Genomic DNA, 12,587 nt, shown 5'->3' with positions numbered 1-12,587 from the left:
CGTCATTTTTATACTTCTGATAACTTCGGTGGATACTTGAATACTACGCTGTTGTACAAGAGAAAATGCTATTATCTATTGTCTGACTATATGTGCGCTGAAATCAGTCATGACTCGGAGTATGACTGTTTTCATTTGTCCTGATTAGGCATTTGATTGAAGAGCCCCGGAGAACAATATGGATAATATGAGGAGATACATGGCATTGCAGACGAATTTATTGTCACTTGATCAGTCAAGGATACCCTCACAATTAATGAAATTTATGACAGTTGAACTGACTTTTCATGCATGATTTGGCACATTCCATTTCCCAATTAGGCTCGATTAGGAATATCTTACACGAGAGGTCGCAATAGAGAGGAACCAATAAATGTCTCTGGGAAAAGCTTACGATAATAAAGGTAAGATGTCGACGTGATATTTCATTCTTTCGATGGCTGAAGGCTGACACATCACGAGAAGTCCAAATCTAAACCACTCTAGCTTCACGGCCTGACTATATTCATACCAAGACCGGGGCATATTCCACTCCCAAACCTCCGTCATTTTACATGAGGTCAGAACCATGTAGCCAGTTGGATCTCTTCTACTCTCTTTTTTCCCTTTCTTTCCCTGTCTGCTCCGCGACACAGTGAATACAACGAAAGCTTCCTATCTACAGAGATATCTCACTCGGTAGCACGAAACCTTCGCATCGAGTATTACTCCGACGCCTTGATCAAGAAAATTGAGCCCATCCGTAACCTTGTTAACTTCTTTGGGGAAACCCCATTCACAAGAAGTAAGAAGCTTCCTTTTCCCGCTCCCAGCGATACTCCATTCGCTTCGCAGTCTCCTTCCCGACTTCGATACCACCATAATGCGCCGAAATAAACTCTAGCATCACATCAATCCCAGCAGTGATTCCAGCAGATGACCAGATCTCAATTCCAGGTAGCAACGATAGGTCGTCAGACACCACATCCTCAGGAATACTATCACGCAGCCACCGTCTGTTGCGCTGCCACTTCACATCGCTTGTTTGTTTAGTTATATCGTCGTAGCGAGCCGAATTCGTTGTTACCTGACATCCATCCAGAAGCCCAGTCTGGGAGAGGACATGGCTGCCTGTACAAACCGTAATGATGCTGTGGCGGACATAGGGCGCAACAGCAGTCAGAAAGTCCTGGACCTCCTGCGTGTTGGAGACCTTGACTTCTTTGAATGTAGTATTGATATCGTAAATACGGTTCAGACGTGTCCCCGGGCCACCTGGGATGATCAATACATCGATAGGTTTGAATTCACCACTTCCATCGTCGGCAACTTTTCCCATTTTCAGGGCAGAAATCACATCAGCGAAGGTACACTGTGGCAACATTTGCTGATTGCAAGCTGTATTGATGTTTGAGGGGAGATCAAATCGCCATTTTGCCTTGGCAGGTGGGATTGGTTTCACTGAGACTGGGTCGAGAGTTGCGGCTGATACAGTCAGGGTGATGCTCGATGTGTCAGGGTACTGCGTACGGATGTTGAGAATGTCCAGTGGGGCCGCCACATCCAGTAATTGGAAGCCTGGGAATAATGGAAGGTGGTAATGGAGAGGTCTGAGTGCCATCTTGTGTAATACTCCGTTGGAGAATCCCCGTGATGAGATGAGTTGGAAAGAACGTGGTAGTAGGGAGGTCATTCTGAAACAGAGAGGGTCATGCTTTTTGTTGATACAAGCTATTCCAAGGTCAGTTGATGCAACCAGGGAGAATGTATTAGATTGATGTGAGGATGACGGCAAAGATATAATGTAATACGCAAAACAAGTAGTTATAGTATGTTATGTGGCTTAAGGGTGATACCTAATTTAGGCTTAAGATCCGCCATCCTCAGCGTAAGACAAGTAGATACACAGCATAAGTATCTACTTTTTTTTTTAAAAAAAAAGAGTAATTACAATAATTTCAGGCCCCCGAAAAGTGAGACCCGACTACAAACAACGCTCCAGTCAAAATGCAAATACCCCCAAACAATTGCGCGTACAGGTAATCACCGCCCCGTAACGCGATTAGCTGTCCTGCTATGTAAGGTCCAGTCAGAAGTGGAATGCTATTGATTGTGGTGATCATCCCAACACGTGTGCCGGATTTTTCTGGGTCTTTGGATCCAAAGTACGCATTGGCAGCGGGCAATTGACTTTGCGCACAATTAACCAGTAATCCATATACCGTGGCCCAAATAAACATGCCAACATGGGTGTGTACACCAATCCACCCTAGAATGGCGATGCCGCAAGGGATTGAGACTGCAATGCAAGTCCTTACTGCGCCCAGCCACCGGTCGGCCACGAATGCGGATGCGATGCGGGACGGAACACCAACGCCGTTCATCAGGATGAGAAGGAGAAGTGAATCAGATGCGGTAAATCCTGTGTGGGCTTGGGCATATTGTCTAAGCTATAGATATTGTTAATTGTACCGCCAGCACAATGTGAAACAAAACTAAACTTACATATATGTATGCAAAGTAAATACCCTCGAAGATCAGGAATGAGCCGATCGAAAACAGGAGGTAAGGGCGTTCACGAAAAGCGCTGAAATCAACCCAGGGAGGAGGATTCCGAGGTATAATCCGAGACCTGGTGAGCTTGACAATTATAACGCTGTTGAACAGGATAATGGCCGCCATGATCCGGACAGTCCATGCGAAACCAATGTTATTGAAACACTTATAAGCGACCACTGGGAAAACCATCCCCCCAGTCGCTGCCCCGCAAGAAGCCAACGAGACGGCCATCACTCGTTTGGAGCTGAAGTATGTCGCATATAGCGAGATCATGGGGCTGAAGACGAGTCCGTGGCCAATTCCACTGACGATGCCTTGCGCTAGCCAGAAATGCCATAACTTTGTGCCGAACGAGGTCGCCAATACTCCAGCAACTTGGAAGAGACATCCGATGACGATACATTGTCTCAGATAGCCCGCGTCCATTGCCCGGCCTGAGAAAGTCGCCAAGAAATGGACGAGGAACATCTGCACCGCTCCGATCCAAGACGCATTTGCCGGGCTGACATCGAGAGTTTCAACGTAGTATTCCTGGAAAAATCCGTACCTATATCGTGTCAATAGGTAAAAATTACATCGGATGTGACATGGCCCCCTTACGATGTGATATAGCCCCATACATTGAACACAACCAGATGTCCAGTCAGAACTTGGGTCCAGGCCACGAGTCCTCCATCGGGGATCTCATTGTTCTCGGCTTTGCGATCTTCATCTAGTTGGCGAGGATCTGGGGGAACGAATAGTGGAGATTCTTCAGTGAGAGTAGTGTAGGCAGTGGCCGATGTTGTGTAGGACGAACCGGCGGCCGTCGAGCATGCTGCAGCCGCATTGCTCTGGGATATGTTTGGCTGGCCCATGTTGTTTGGGCAGGCTCCAAAGAGCAAAAAGAAAGTATCTCCCAAGACTCGGAAAATAAAGTGGAAGGTGGCCAGTATATGAGAGTTGAATTCTAAAATGTCACTCCCTCGGCTACATTATGAAGTCGATGTACCCGCTTCCCTGCAGAAAGCTTGCAGATACGGTCTGGTTTTTTACAGAGTTCAAGTATGTAGTACTACTGTAGGTAAGAATACCTTCAAAGTGTGCAGGTAACTTAATAAAATACTGTAAACTATATGTGGCTGTAATCGGATATTCAATGTTGATCTTGACGCGGAGGGATAACAATAACATCCGAACACACAGCCCCATTTCGCTGCACATATCTACGAATTCCTTTGCATTCTATTGACAATGAAATTTGAATATGCCCCAGATGATGTGCCCCAAAAGATTATCGAGGTGTTCAAGCGGTTTTGCTTGCATTCAAGCAAAGATAGCCATCTGAAAGACGTCGGAATGGTGTTTGAGTCCGTGTCTGAGAAGTTGAAGGTCAATATCACGACAAACCAGCCGATAACCATGGTCTTACCTGCATTCCCATGGAAAAGCCCCAATCAGGACAAAGTCCTGGGAGACTGGGCTGATCTAGGAGACGAAATGGGTCTGGCCAAGTTGAATCACCTATGCGATGAGATCTCAAAGGTCTACCCTTACGGTACGCGACTAATCCTCATTTGTGATGGACCAGTGTATAATGGTATGACATTCTTGATCTCCATCCAAGAGGGGCATGACTATCAAGAATAGAACAAATAGACTGACGGTGTAGATTTGGTCGGCGTTCCTGACGACGAATATTACGACTATGGCATTGACCTACGCAAAATCGCCCAAAAGAAACATTTTTCTTCTATCCAGTTCATCCGGCTGATTGAATTGCTGGGATTAGGAGATGGCGAAAAAATTCCCAAGGCAGATTACCTACGTCTCGTTCCCACCTGCAGGGAGAAACTGATGTCACCCACATACTTCGACCCGAGATTTGACATTGAACATGAGTTGAAGACAAATCCAGATACCAAGACAACATATGAGAGTTATTTTAGTCGCATCTCAGAGGATCTAAAATGGGCTAATGGTTTTGACCCTGTTGTCGCGGCCGACCCAGCGCTCTACGGGGCTGAGGTGTCCAAGGTGGCGAAAACCATGATCAACCGGCTAATCGTAAGTTGCAATTTGGTTTTTCTGGAAACCTCGCTCCCTAGCTCACTGTCTTCTTAGGCATATGAAGCCCTCATTACCGCCACACTTGGAAAATACATCCGTCTCTCGATACACCCTTCATTAGGACGAAACAAGATCTCTATTCCCCTGCTACGGCAAGGTGACCTGTTTGGTGATATGCCATGGCATGCAAGTGTGGTGGTACTGTCAAATGGGGAGATTAAGACTGGCAAATCGCGAGACTTTCGCAAACTGTACGAGGTCGTTGTGAGGCATGGCCGACCTTACTACTTCAGAGAGCGGAGCCCGATGTACGAATGGGAGGCGGAGGTGGAGTTTCAGCATGACTACGATGGGTTGATCGTGAAGAACCCTTGTCAGAGAGCTCAGAGGCTTGGTAGAGATGATCGCTTGAAGCTGGCTCGCTTGATTGTGCAGTATCAGACCAAGTCGGTCCGGGTGGAGGGATTTGAAGTGTCGAATGACGTGTGACTGTTGGATTGTACTTGCTCGCTTGTGTTGATATGCTGATGGAAAAGAGAATACAAAATCCAGTGACAGGTGCTGCTTTACAATAATAACAATAAAAAAATAAAAGAGCAAAAAGGAACCTTGGGAAGGTTCCTAAGGTTTGTCTATCAAAATTAAGGTGATGGGTCTACCCCAAGTTCCTCCATTCGAAACCATGGGTTCTCGATTCAGACTAACCCGACTCTATCTATAGGATCAAAGGGTATTTAGATCTCATTTCTATTATTTTGAGCAGGGAGAGTTGGGTTGTTCATATTGATGATCTGGTGCTTGAGCCTATCATTTCTAGCTACTGGGAGGGCATATATGGTTCTATTGGTGAAGTCTACGAAGAGATTGCAACGTTGGCTATGTCATTGATCTTCCAGAATAGCAGGGAAAATATGACATCGAGGCAATCTTCACTAGTCATATCTATGACGATACAAATCGGAAAGAGGCCCTCACAATCCATAAAGATATGAGAAAAAAGACCACAGCAAGGTAGAAAAGATGATAATGTGTATTTTTTTCGGAATGGTTGGGTGTAGATGCATTGGCAATCCCAGTGGATATCAGTAGGAATAGGAGATTAGAGAGTGGGAAATGAAATGTACAATAAGTGGTAGGGAAGATGCGCCCATATGCAAGAGACAGAAGCAGCCAAAGAAAACGCTTCAGCCAAAACGATAAACAGAAGTCGGTGTATTTACCTCATTCCTTCTTCTTCTTATCCAACTCCGATTCAGACTTTCCAAACCAGCTCGTCAGCGATGCAATCCCACCACTGCCGGCCCGCTCAGTTGACTGGCGACGGAGATCACGCGCTCGCTCCCGCTCGGCCTTGTACTCATCCCAGGAGAGATTTGCCGCAGCAGCAGCACGGACTTCCTCCTCTTCCCGGGGAGGGAGGCTCTTGCCTGGCAGTGGGCGGACGGCTGCTTCGCCGCCGTAAGCACGAAGACCAGTGCGGAAGACCCATTCAACGGCCTCGTCGACGGGATGATCGAAAATATAGGGAAGGAAGGGGACAACAGCGAGGCCAAGCTATAACAAACGGTCTTTTAGCATCATATTCACCAATTTGCGTTTTCGCCCGAAAGGGAACGGTACATACCCCGACCGGCGTCCAGGTACGGATAAATGCAATCTTGACGTCCTTGACCATCTTCCCAGAATAGCGGACCACACTGTGAATTGTGAATGCGGGCAATCCCATACTTGCGATACTCTGGAACACCGCGCGCTTGGCCATGACCATGCGGTAGTCCTCCGCAAGTGGGATCTCGGGGGTCGGCCAGTTTGGTTGCTCATCCTTGGAATCGGCTGAGTTGCCAATCGTCATGTTTCCCGTCACCATGCCCTTGATAATCTGGTTCTGCGAAGGCTGTGTAGCATCCTTGTATGTCTCGCCTATGGGAGCTAGTGCGTTCCAGTTCCGGAGATAGGCCTTGTAGCCTTCGTGACCAACATCACCCAGCAGGTATGACCAGGAGATAGCGTAGGCAGAGCGTACGAGCCATGGGTGTGCGATAGGACGAAAGGACTCGCCGATATCTGAGGTGTAGGCGACATAGCGATGGGCGGACAGAAGGATCGTGCGGATGCGATTGGCGTACGCGGCATAACGGAACGGTGTATCTGTAGAGTTGACCGAGCTACCATCAATCGAGGTGCCCATCGTTAGTTTCTATTTCGTCTTTTCTTGCTTTTGGCGTTGCGTTGATTTGATCAAGGTGAGTCGAGTGGGACATAGTATGTCATCGACTCAAGCCGGGAAGTACCCGTGGATCGCTCCACTTCTGTTTCAGGCTCTCTCCGAGCACGCGACAACAATTTTCTGACCAAAAAAAAAATTTATATAGAAGAGTTAGAATTTCACATACTATTGGGAATAGAGGTCATCGTATAATTCGTCCTCGCGATCAACCAGTTGTTGCAATTTTGCGGGGAGCTTCTCCCGGACTACAGGCTTATCCAACAACTCCTGCGGGGGAGACTGAGGTTCATCCTGTTGACCACCCCAGACCATTGCGAAAGTAATATGGTATGGTCAGTTATGGGTTATGTAGTCGTTTTGAACAAAGCAACGCTTATTTGTGTATCAAATGACAGGAAACCAAGGCGAAATGGGTATATAATACAAAGAATGTAGGGGAGAACGAAGGAAAGCTATACAAGGGAGGGAACAAGTTATTATTAAAGGATTCTCATATTAACCGCACACTACTCCGTACAGCCGGAAGACACAAGCCATAGCCGGGATACACAGCATTAGCTGTGGGATAGTTCCCCCCGAGGTTCCCCTCCGAGGTACCGTTGGTGTCTTCCGGGTCGGGATCTGGAGTAAAAGTAATATACGGGATATCTCAGGAACTCAACGTTTATTGTCCATCATCAAAGATTTCAATTTAAGATTCGTCCATCAGTTTTCAACCCGAAATTCTCGGTGTTTTCGTGTTGTAATTGGATCTTCATATGCCAATGCACCCGTGATGCTCGTTCTGAGGAGGTCACATGATATCGGATACAGCCGGGTGGTCGAGCGCCCTTACCTAATCCACAGTTCCGAGGTCATGTGAATCGTCTAACCAAATCAGGAAAGGCGGTATCCGTGCCGACCTCGTCGTTTGGTCCAAGCCTGAGGATTCCGTCCACATCGCTGCCAATTGAACCTCTCGCTGTACCTCAATTCCAACCCTACAAAATGGTTGTTTACTACCAGATCGCCGGCAAGAAGGTCGGCTCCCACGTCGTAAGTTTTCATCTCTCCGAAAATACCGCTGCGCGCTCGCCATCCCTTTCTCTTCGCGCTTCGTGCGGGTACTTGTGAAACATGAAAGTTGACCGGGTTCTCTCCACCCTCTTCTTAGCTCGCCATGGCCACCCTCGGCAGCATGTTCGCCGGTTCCTGGCTCGCTATGTCCGGTGGTGAGAAGCCCAAGACCGCTCAGGGTCCTCCCATCAATGCCTCCTCCAAGGATGAGGAGAACTTCGTCCAGTATGTCCAACACCATCGCCGAGAACAGAGAACCGCCGACCACAAATTGGATCTCAATATCAGCCCCCGAGTGGCTTACTGACTGTTTACCTTGCAGGAACTTCATGAAGGAGGTTGATGGCGGCGAGAAGAAGCCCGCCGCTGGCCACTAAACCACACCTCGATACGGTTTATATTGATGGAGCGGTCGAACATGAGCAGCTAGGATTCTAAATTCAAACAAACTGCCTCCGCTCTCGTGCCATGTCTAGCGCGCAACGATGTGTATCCGCCCTACCGCGCCGTTTTTTGTGACCACGGTTTTTTCCAGAAGCTACACGGACCGATTTTGGGATGTCGGCGGATGAGGTTGATTGATCTGTACATAGGAGGCGTGTACGCTGCATAGAAAATTATCCTCTTGACACTGGTTTTTCGGCTCTGTTCTTCTTGGGCAAGATCAATCGCAGAAGAAAGGCGAGTGGTACGATTGCCTTGCCGCAATCCCCCACCGGGTCGCTCGGAGTCTGTGCTTGACAAGAGCCATCTGTTGACTTTCACTCTAGCATGAGCATTGCTCTCTATAACTATGTTCGACTTGCTTGTCCAGCCGGTGGGAGCGTTGTAGCAATGAGGGACCGTAGAGCAAAGCGAGAAGATGTAGATGTAAACAGCATAGAACAAGCATGCTCTAAAAAAAACTACGCTAATATTCATACCCGACCTCCATACCTGATCAATGCCCTTGTAAGTTAAGCAATTCAGGTGCTACCTATATTGTACTCAACTCAACCTTACAAAAACGCTCAACGGCTATCCCGAAGTCTCCCACACCTCCGCCGCAGCCCTCCTACCTACCACTTCACTCTCAACCCCACCAGAAATCCCAAAATGAAACCTCTCCCTTTTCCATTCCCTCTGAACATCGGCACAGACATCGTCCACCTCCCACGAATAGCCCGCCTCCTCACGCGACCCAACTACCTCCCACGATTCACGCGCCGCATCCTCTGCGACCAAGAACAACATGACTTCCACACGCGCTTTAGCGAAGTCCTCAAAGCGCGCGCCGCATACCACCAACAGCCCCCACCCGTGCCGGCAGACATAACACGCTGGCTGGCGGGACGCTTCGCGGCGAAGGAGGCGGCGCGGAAAGCGGCGCCATCTGGTGCTGCTTCGATTGGCTGGAAGGACGTCATGGTCCGGGTACAGGAGGATGGGGGAAGGTTTGGCGAGGGTGTGAGTCGGAAGCCTGAGATTGTTTATCTTGGAAATGCGCTGGATGGGGATGCGGGCGAGGGAAGGGTTGCGAAGTTATCGATCTCACATGATGGGGAGTATGTTGTTGCTACTGTGCTGGCTGCTGGATGAATTGTCGGGTCTATCGGGCTATAATTTGTTGGTTGAGCCTCATGGCATTGCTGTGGTTGACTCAGCGCCAGACGGCGGGCAGTTACTTGCCTGGTACGCATGCTGTGATGCTTTCAGTGGGTAACTACTGAGGAGCTACGGGGGATTCATCCTCTTCTATGGAGAGTTTAGAGAAGACTAAGGCTTTGGCATGATTTGCCGTTTGGTTCAAGATCTGGCTTGGAGCTTTGCAACTGAGTGATACCGGTCAAGGTACGTCTACAGCTCGAATGGCAACGCGCTTCACCCAGGGACGTCATTTGTCTGATATGCATACTTCGCACGCTTGTGGTCGGCGAGACCTGGGTAGATGGGATAGCCTCGAAAACTGGAAGTAACATATAAGCGTATATTGAACGAATCAATTATGAAAACAAAGATCCGAAGTCCAAGAAATTGTATATTGAAATATCACTATTTATAGAATTGCTACTTGTTACCCTGCGCTATAAAGCGGCACAGAAATCCTTATCGTCTATCAACCTTCGACCTGGACTCCCCGACGTAACTGGTATATTCCATATTCTTCAGTAGAACATCCTATACAAACGTGAGTATGAAATCTTGTCACTGCTTAAAACGTCTACATCTATCCCTGTTCCTCTCACAGCTTGGTCTTCACTTCGGATATTGTCCTAAACAGTTGCAGTGACATATCCATAATAAAAGATGCCATTCTCGCATCACAGCCATTCGGGCCAATTCTGCCCTGGCCATGCCCAAAATTCCCTGGAAGATATTATCAAAACTGCCATCGACAAGAAAATGCAAGTTTTCTGTCTGACTGAACATATGCCCCGCCATAAAGAAGATTTCTACCCCGAGGAAGTGAGTACCGACAAACCCACTGCAGAATCCTGAATTAACCAATCATCCAGTTTGAGTCTGGCACTACAGAAGAAAGTCACGCAGCAAACGAAGCCGCTTACTGGAAGGAAGCAGTCTCTCTCCGCGAGAAATACGCCTCCCAGATCAAGATCATCATTGGCTTCGAGATTGACTGGATCCGACCCGCCTCCAAAGATTTGATCGAGCGCTCGCTTTCACGGTTTCCCTTTGAATTCTTTATTGGCTCGGTTCACCATATGCACACCGTGCCAATCGACTATGACCGATCTATGTACGAGCAGGCTCGAGAACAAGCCGGCGGAACAGATGAGCGACTATTCGAGGACTACTTCGATGCACAGCTGGATATGTTAGAGCAACTCAAACCGCTCGTTGTGGGCCATTTTGACCTGATTCGTCTGAAGAGCGATGACATGGAGCGCAGCTTTACTACCTGGCCTGGTGTCTGGAGTAAAATTTTACGGAATTTGGACTTTATCGCCTCGTACGGTGGTATGCTGGAGCTCAATTCGGCTGCATTGCGCAAGGGAATGACTGAACCATATCCCAAAGCGGAGATTTGCAAGGTAAGAACGCAGTCTTTCGTTATGTATTTTGCGACTAATATGATGATTTTAGGAGTTTGTGGCGCGTAAGGGTCGCTTCTGTTTGTCTGATGACAGCCATGGTGTCGATCAGGTTGCTTTGAACTTCCGCCCTGTGCTTGACTTTTTAGATCGGGCAGGTATTTCAACACTGCATTATCTACAATTGGGAGCATCGGTGTCATCTCCTGTGCCCGATGCTCGGTTCCCCGAGACGCAAATTGCGGAGGTTCCAGTGGAGGACGTGAGAAAGATGGCGTTTTGGTCATGATTTAACAATCTATGCTGTATATTGATGGGATTTTGCCTTTTATTTTCTAATGTTCCTACTGTCATACACCTAGGTCAACCTCCCGAGGTCAAAGAACTGGGGTTATCACGATTCCCCCCCCACTCCATTACCCCTGGGGGCATTCAGGGAACAAATAAAAGAATCTTTTAGTCTGGTCTCCTGTACATAATATTGTAAGAGCTTCAACCTATTTCATTCATGTGGCACTCATAAACGAATTCCCCCTTATACAGATCATATCCCTGTATGCTGTAGTATACACCCTGTTCGGAGCTTTTTTTCTTTTTAGCCATCAGCTATTCCGGGGTGTTTTCAGCTGATTTCAGAGCCAAGACACATAGAATACCTTAAGAGTTCTCGGAGTATTATACTCAAGCAGTTGTTTAATTTAATAGACTATAAGAGTAATATAATATAAGATGGAATATAAGGGCAAAAAAAGACATTACGTCGTGTCCCGCCCAGGAAAAAGTGGATAATCTGCCCCTCGTCCCGTTCCCTTTTTCTCTTCAACTCTCATACTCATCCATATTACATTCACAATGGGCGTCGAAAAGAAGACTCTAGTCGAGGGCAACGGTGTTGACTACCCTAAGAAGGGTGAGCACGTTGCCATTCACTACACCGGCTGTTTGTATGATGCCGAGAAGCCCGACAACCACTTCATGGGCAACCTGTAAGCCTCTCGATGTCTCGATGTGATATCAGGTGCTAATATACCCGACAGATTCGACACCTCTCACAAGCCCGGCCGTGGTCCCCTTGCCACTCCCATCGGTGTCGGTCGTCTGATCCGCGGTTCGTTTCAATCTATCTGGTGTGAGATAAATAGCTTCATTCAGCTTGCTAACTTGACTAGGTTGGGACGAGGGTGTTCCCCAGATGTCCCTCGGCGAGAAGGCCATCCTGACTATCAGCTCGTGAGTTGCCGTTTTGAACTTTCCTTTGCGCTTTTGTGCTGATCAACTGAACACTGCTAATATTCGATTCTCGACAGTGACTACGGCTATGGCGACCGGTACGTACCAACCAACCAAGGCCAATGCTGAATCAACATATTGTGTTCTCCGCGATACTTCGAATACCCCACACCTCCAACTTGCGCCTTTTGATTTAATTCTCCCTGTGAGATTTGTACTGATATCAAATCGTTATAGTGGCTTCCCCGGCCTGATCCCCGCCAACTCTAAGCTTGTCTTGTGAGTATCCCATCTCATTTCTTACTCCATGCTACGAAGCTATAAAAAAAACAACTAAACTAACTGCTCACAGCGAGGTTGAGCTCCTCAAGATCGGCACCAAGAGCGTTTAAATCGATCGCTATTCCCGAATTTCCGGCCATATATAAGATATGCAAATACCAAACGAGAAAATA

At 47.7% G+C, this 12,587-nt stretch overlaps 8 protein-coding genes across 8 annotated transcripts; 5 read left to right on the top strand and 3 right to left on the bottom strand.

Annotated features, from left to right (window-relative positions):
- Window positions 1–775: 775 nt before the first annotated feature.
- Window positions 776–1,600, bottom strand: N7517_005767 (uncharacterized protein; the record flags this gene model as incomplete). Its single annotated transcript, XM_056723497.1, has 1 exon — window positions 776–1,600. One exon carries the CDS (start codon window positions 1,598–1,600, stop codon window positions 776–778), a length of 825 nt encoding a protein of 274 aa, XP_056579747.1.
- Window positions 1,601–1,937: 337 nt separating this feature from the next.
- On the bottom strand, window positions 1,938–3,395 carry N7517_005766 (uncharacterized protein; the record flags this gene model as incomplete). The annotated part of the gene is made up of 3 exons (XM_056723496.1): window positions 1,938–2,429; window positions 2,485–3,085; window positions 3,139–3,395. 3 exons carry the CDS (start codon window positions 3,393–3,395, stop codon window positions 1,938–1,940), a joined length of 1,350 nt encoding a protein of 449 aa, XP_056579746.1.
- Window positions 3,396–3,771: 376 nt separating this feature from the next.
- N7517_005765 (isocyanide synthase family protein) lies at window positions 3,772–5,076 on the top strand (the record flags this gene model as incomplete). The annotated part of the gene is made up of 3 exons (XM_056723495.1): window positions 3,772–4,117; window positions 4,190–4,584; window positions 4,642–5,076. 3 exons carry the CDS (start codon window positions 3,772–3,774, stop codon window positions 5,074–5,076), a joined length of 1,176 nt encoding a protein of 391 aa, XP_056579745.1.
- Window positions 5,077–5,808: 732 nt separating this feature from the next.
- On the bottom strand, window positions 5,809–7,126 carry N7517_005764 (uncharacterized protein; the record flags this gene model as incomplete). Its single annotated transcript, XM_056723494.1, has 3 exons — window positions 5,809–6,141; window positions 6,212–6,752; window positions 6,981–7,126. The coding sequence occupies 3 exons, from the start codon at window positions 7,124–7,126 to the stop codon at window positions 5,809–5,811; spliced, it is 1,020 nt and encodes a 339-aa protein (XP_056579744.1).
- A 675-nt stretch (window positions 7,127–7,801) lies between these two features.
- On the top strand, window positions 7,802–8,247 carry N7517_005763 (ATP19 family protein; the record flags this gene model as incomplete). The annotated part of the gene is made up of 3 exons (XM_056723493.1): window positions 7,802–7,849; window positions 7,968–8,095; window positions 8,193–8,247. The coding sequence occupies 3 exons, from the start codon at window positions 7,802–7,804 to the stop codon at window positions 8,245–8,247; spliced, it is 231 nt and encodes a 76-aa protein (XP_056579743.1).
- A 718-nt stretch (window positions 8,248–8,965) lies between these two features.
- On the top strand, window positions 8,966–9,448 carry N7517_005762 (holo-ACP synthase; the record flags this gene model as incomplete). The annotated part of the gene is made up of 1 exon (XM_056723492.1): window positions 8,966–9,448. One exon carries the CDS (start codon window positions 8,966–8,968, stop codon window positions 9,446–9,448), a length of 483 nt encoding a protein of 160 aa, XP_056579742.1.
- A 708-nt stretch (window positions 9,449–10,156) lies between these two features.
- N7517_005761 (histidinol-phosphatase) lies at window positions 10,157–11,191 on the top strand (the record flags this gene model as incomplete). Its single annotated transcript, XM_056723491.1, has 3 exons — window positions 10,157–10,315; window positions 10,366–10,902; window positions 10,955–11,191. 3 exons carry the CDS (start codon window positions 10,157–10,159, stop codon window positions 11,189–11,191), a joined length of 933 nt encoding a protein of 310 aa, XP_056579741.1.
- A 563-nt stretch (window positions 11,192–11,754) lies between these two features.
- Window positions 11,755–12,524, top strand: N7517_005760 (FKBP-type peptidyl-prolyl cis-trans isomerase; the record flags this gene model as incomplete). The annotated part of the gene is made up of 6 exons (XM_056723490.1): window positions 11,755–11,888; window positions 11,940–12,010; window positions 12,072–12,132; window positions 12,210–12,230; window positions 12,370–12,411; window positions 12,485–12,524. 6 exons carry the CDS (start codon window positions 11,755–11,757, stop codon window positions 12,522–12,524), a joined length of 369 nt encoding a protein of 122 aa, XP_056579740.1.
- Window positions 12,525–12,587: the final 63 nt, after the last annotated feature.

The sequence above is a fragment of the Penicillium concentricum genome (genome assembly GCF_028827145.1).
Source record: "Penicillium concentricum strain IBT 3081 chromosome Unknown utg000002l_segment0_segment0, whole genome shotgun sequence".
NCBI lineage: Eukaryota > Fungi > Ascomycota > Eurotiomycetes > Eurotiales > Aspergillaceae > Penicillium > Penicillium concentricum.
Note: the sequence above shows the minus strand (reverse complement) of the source record. Positions and strands in the feature narration are given on the sequence as shown.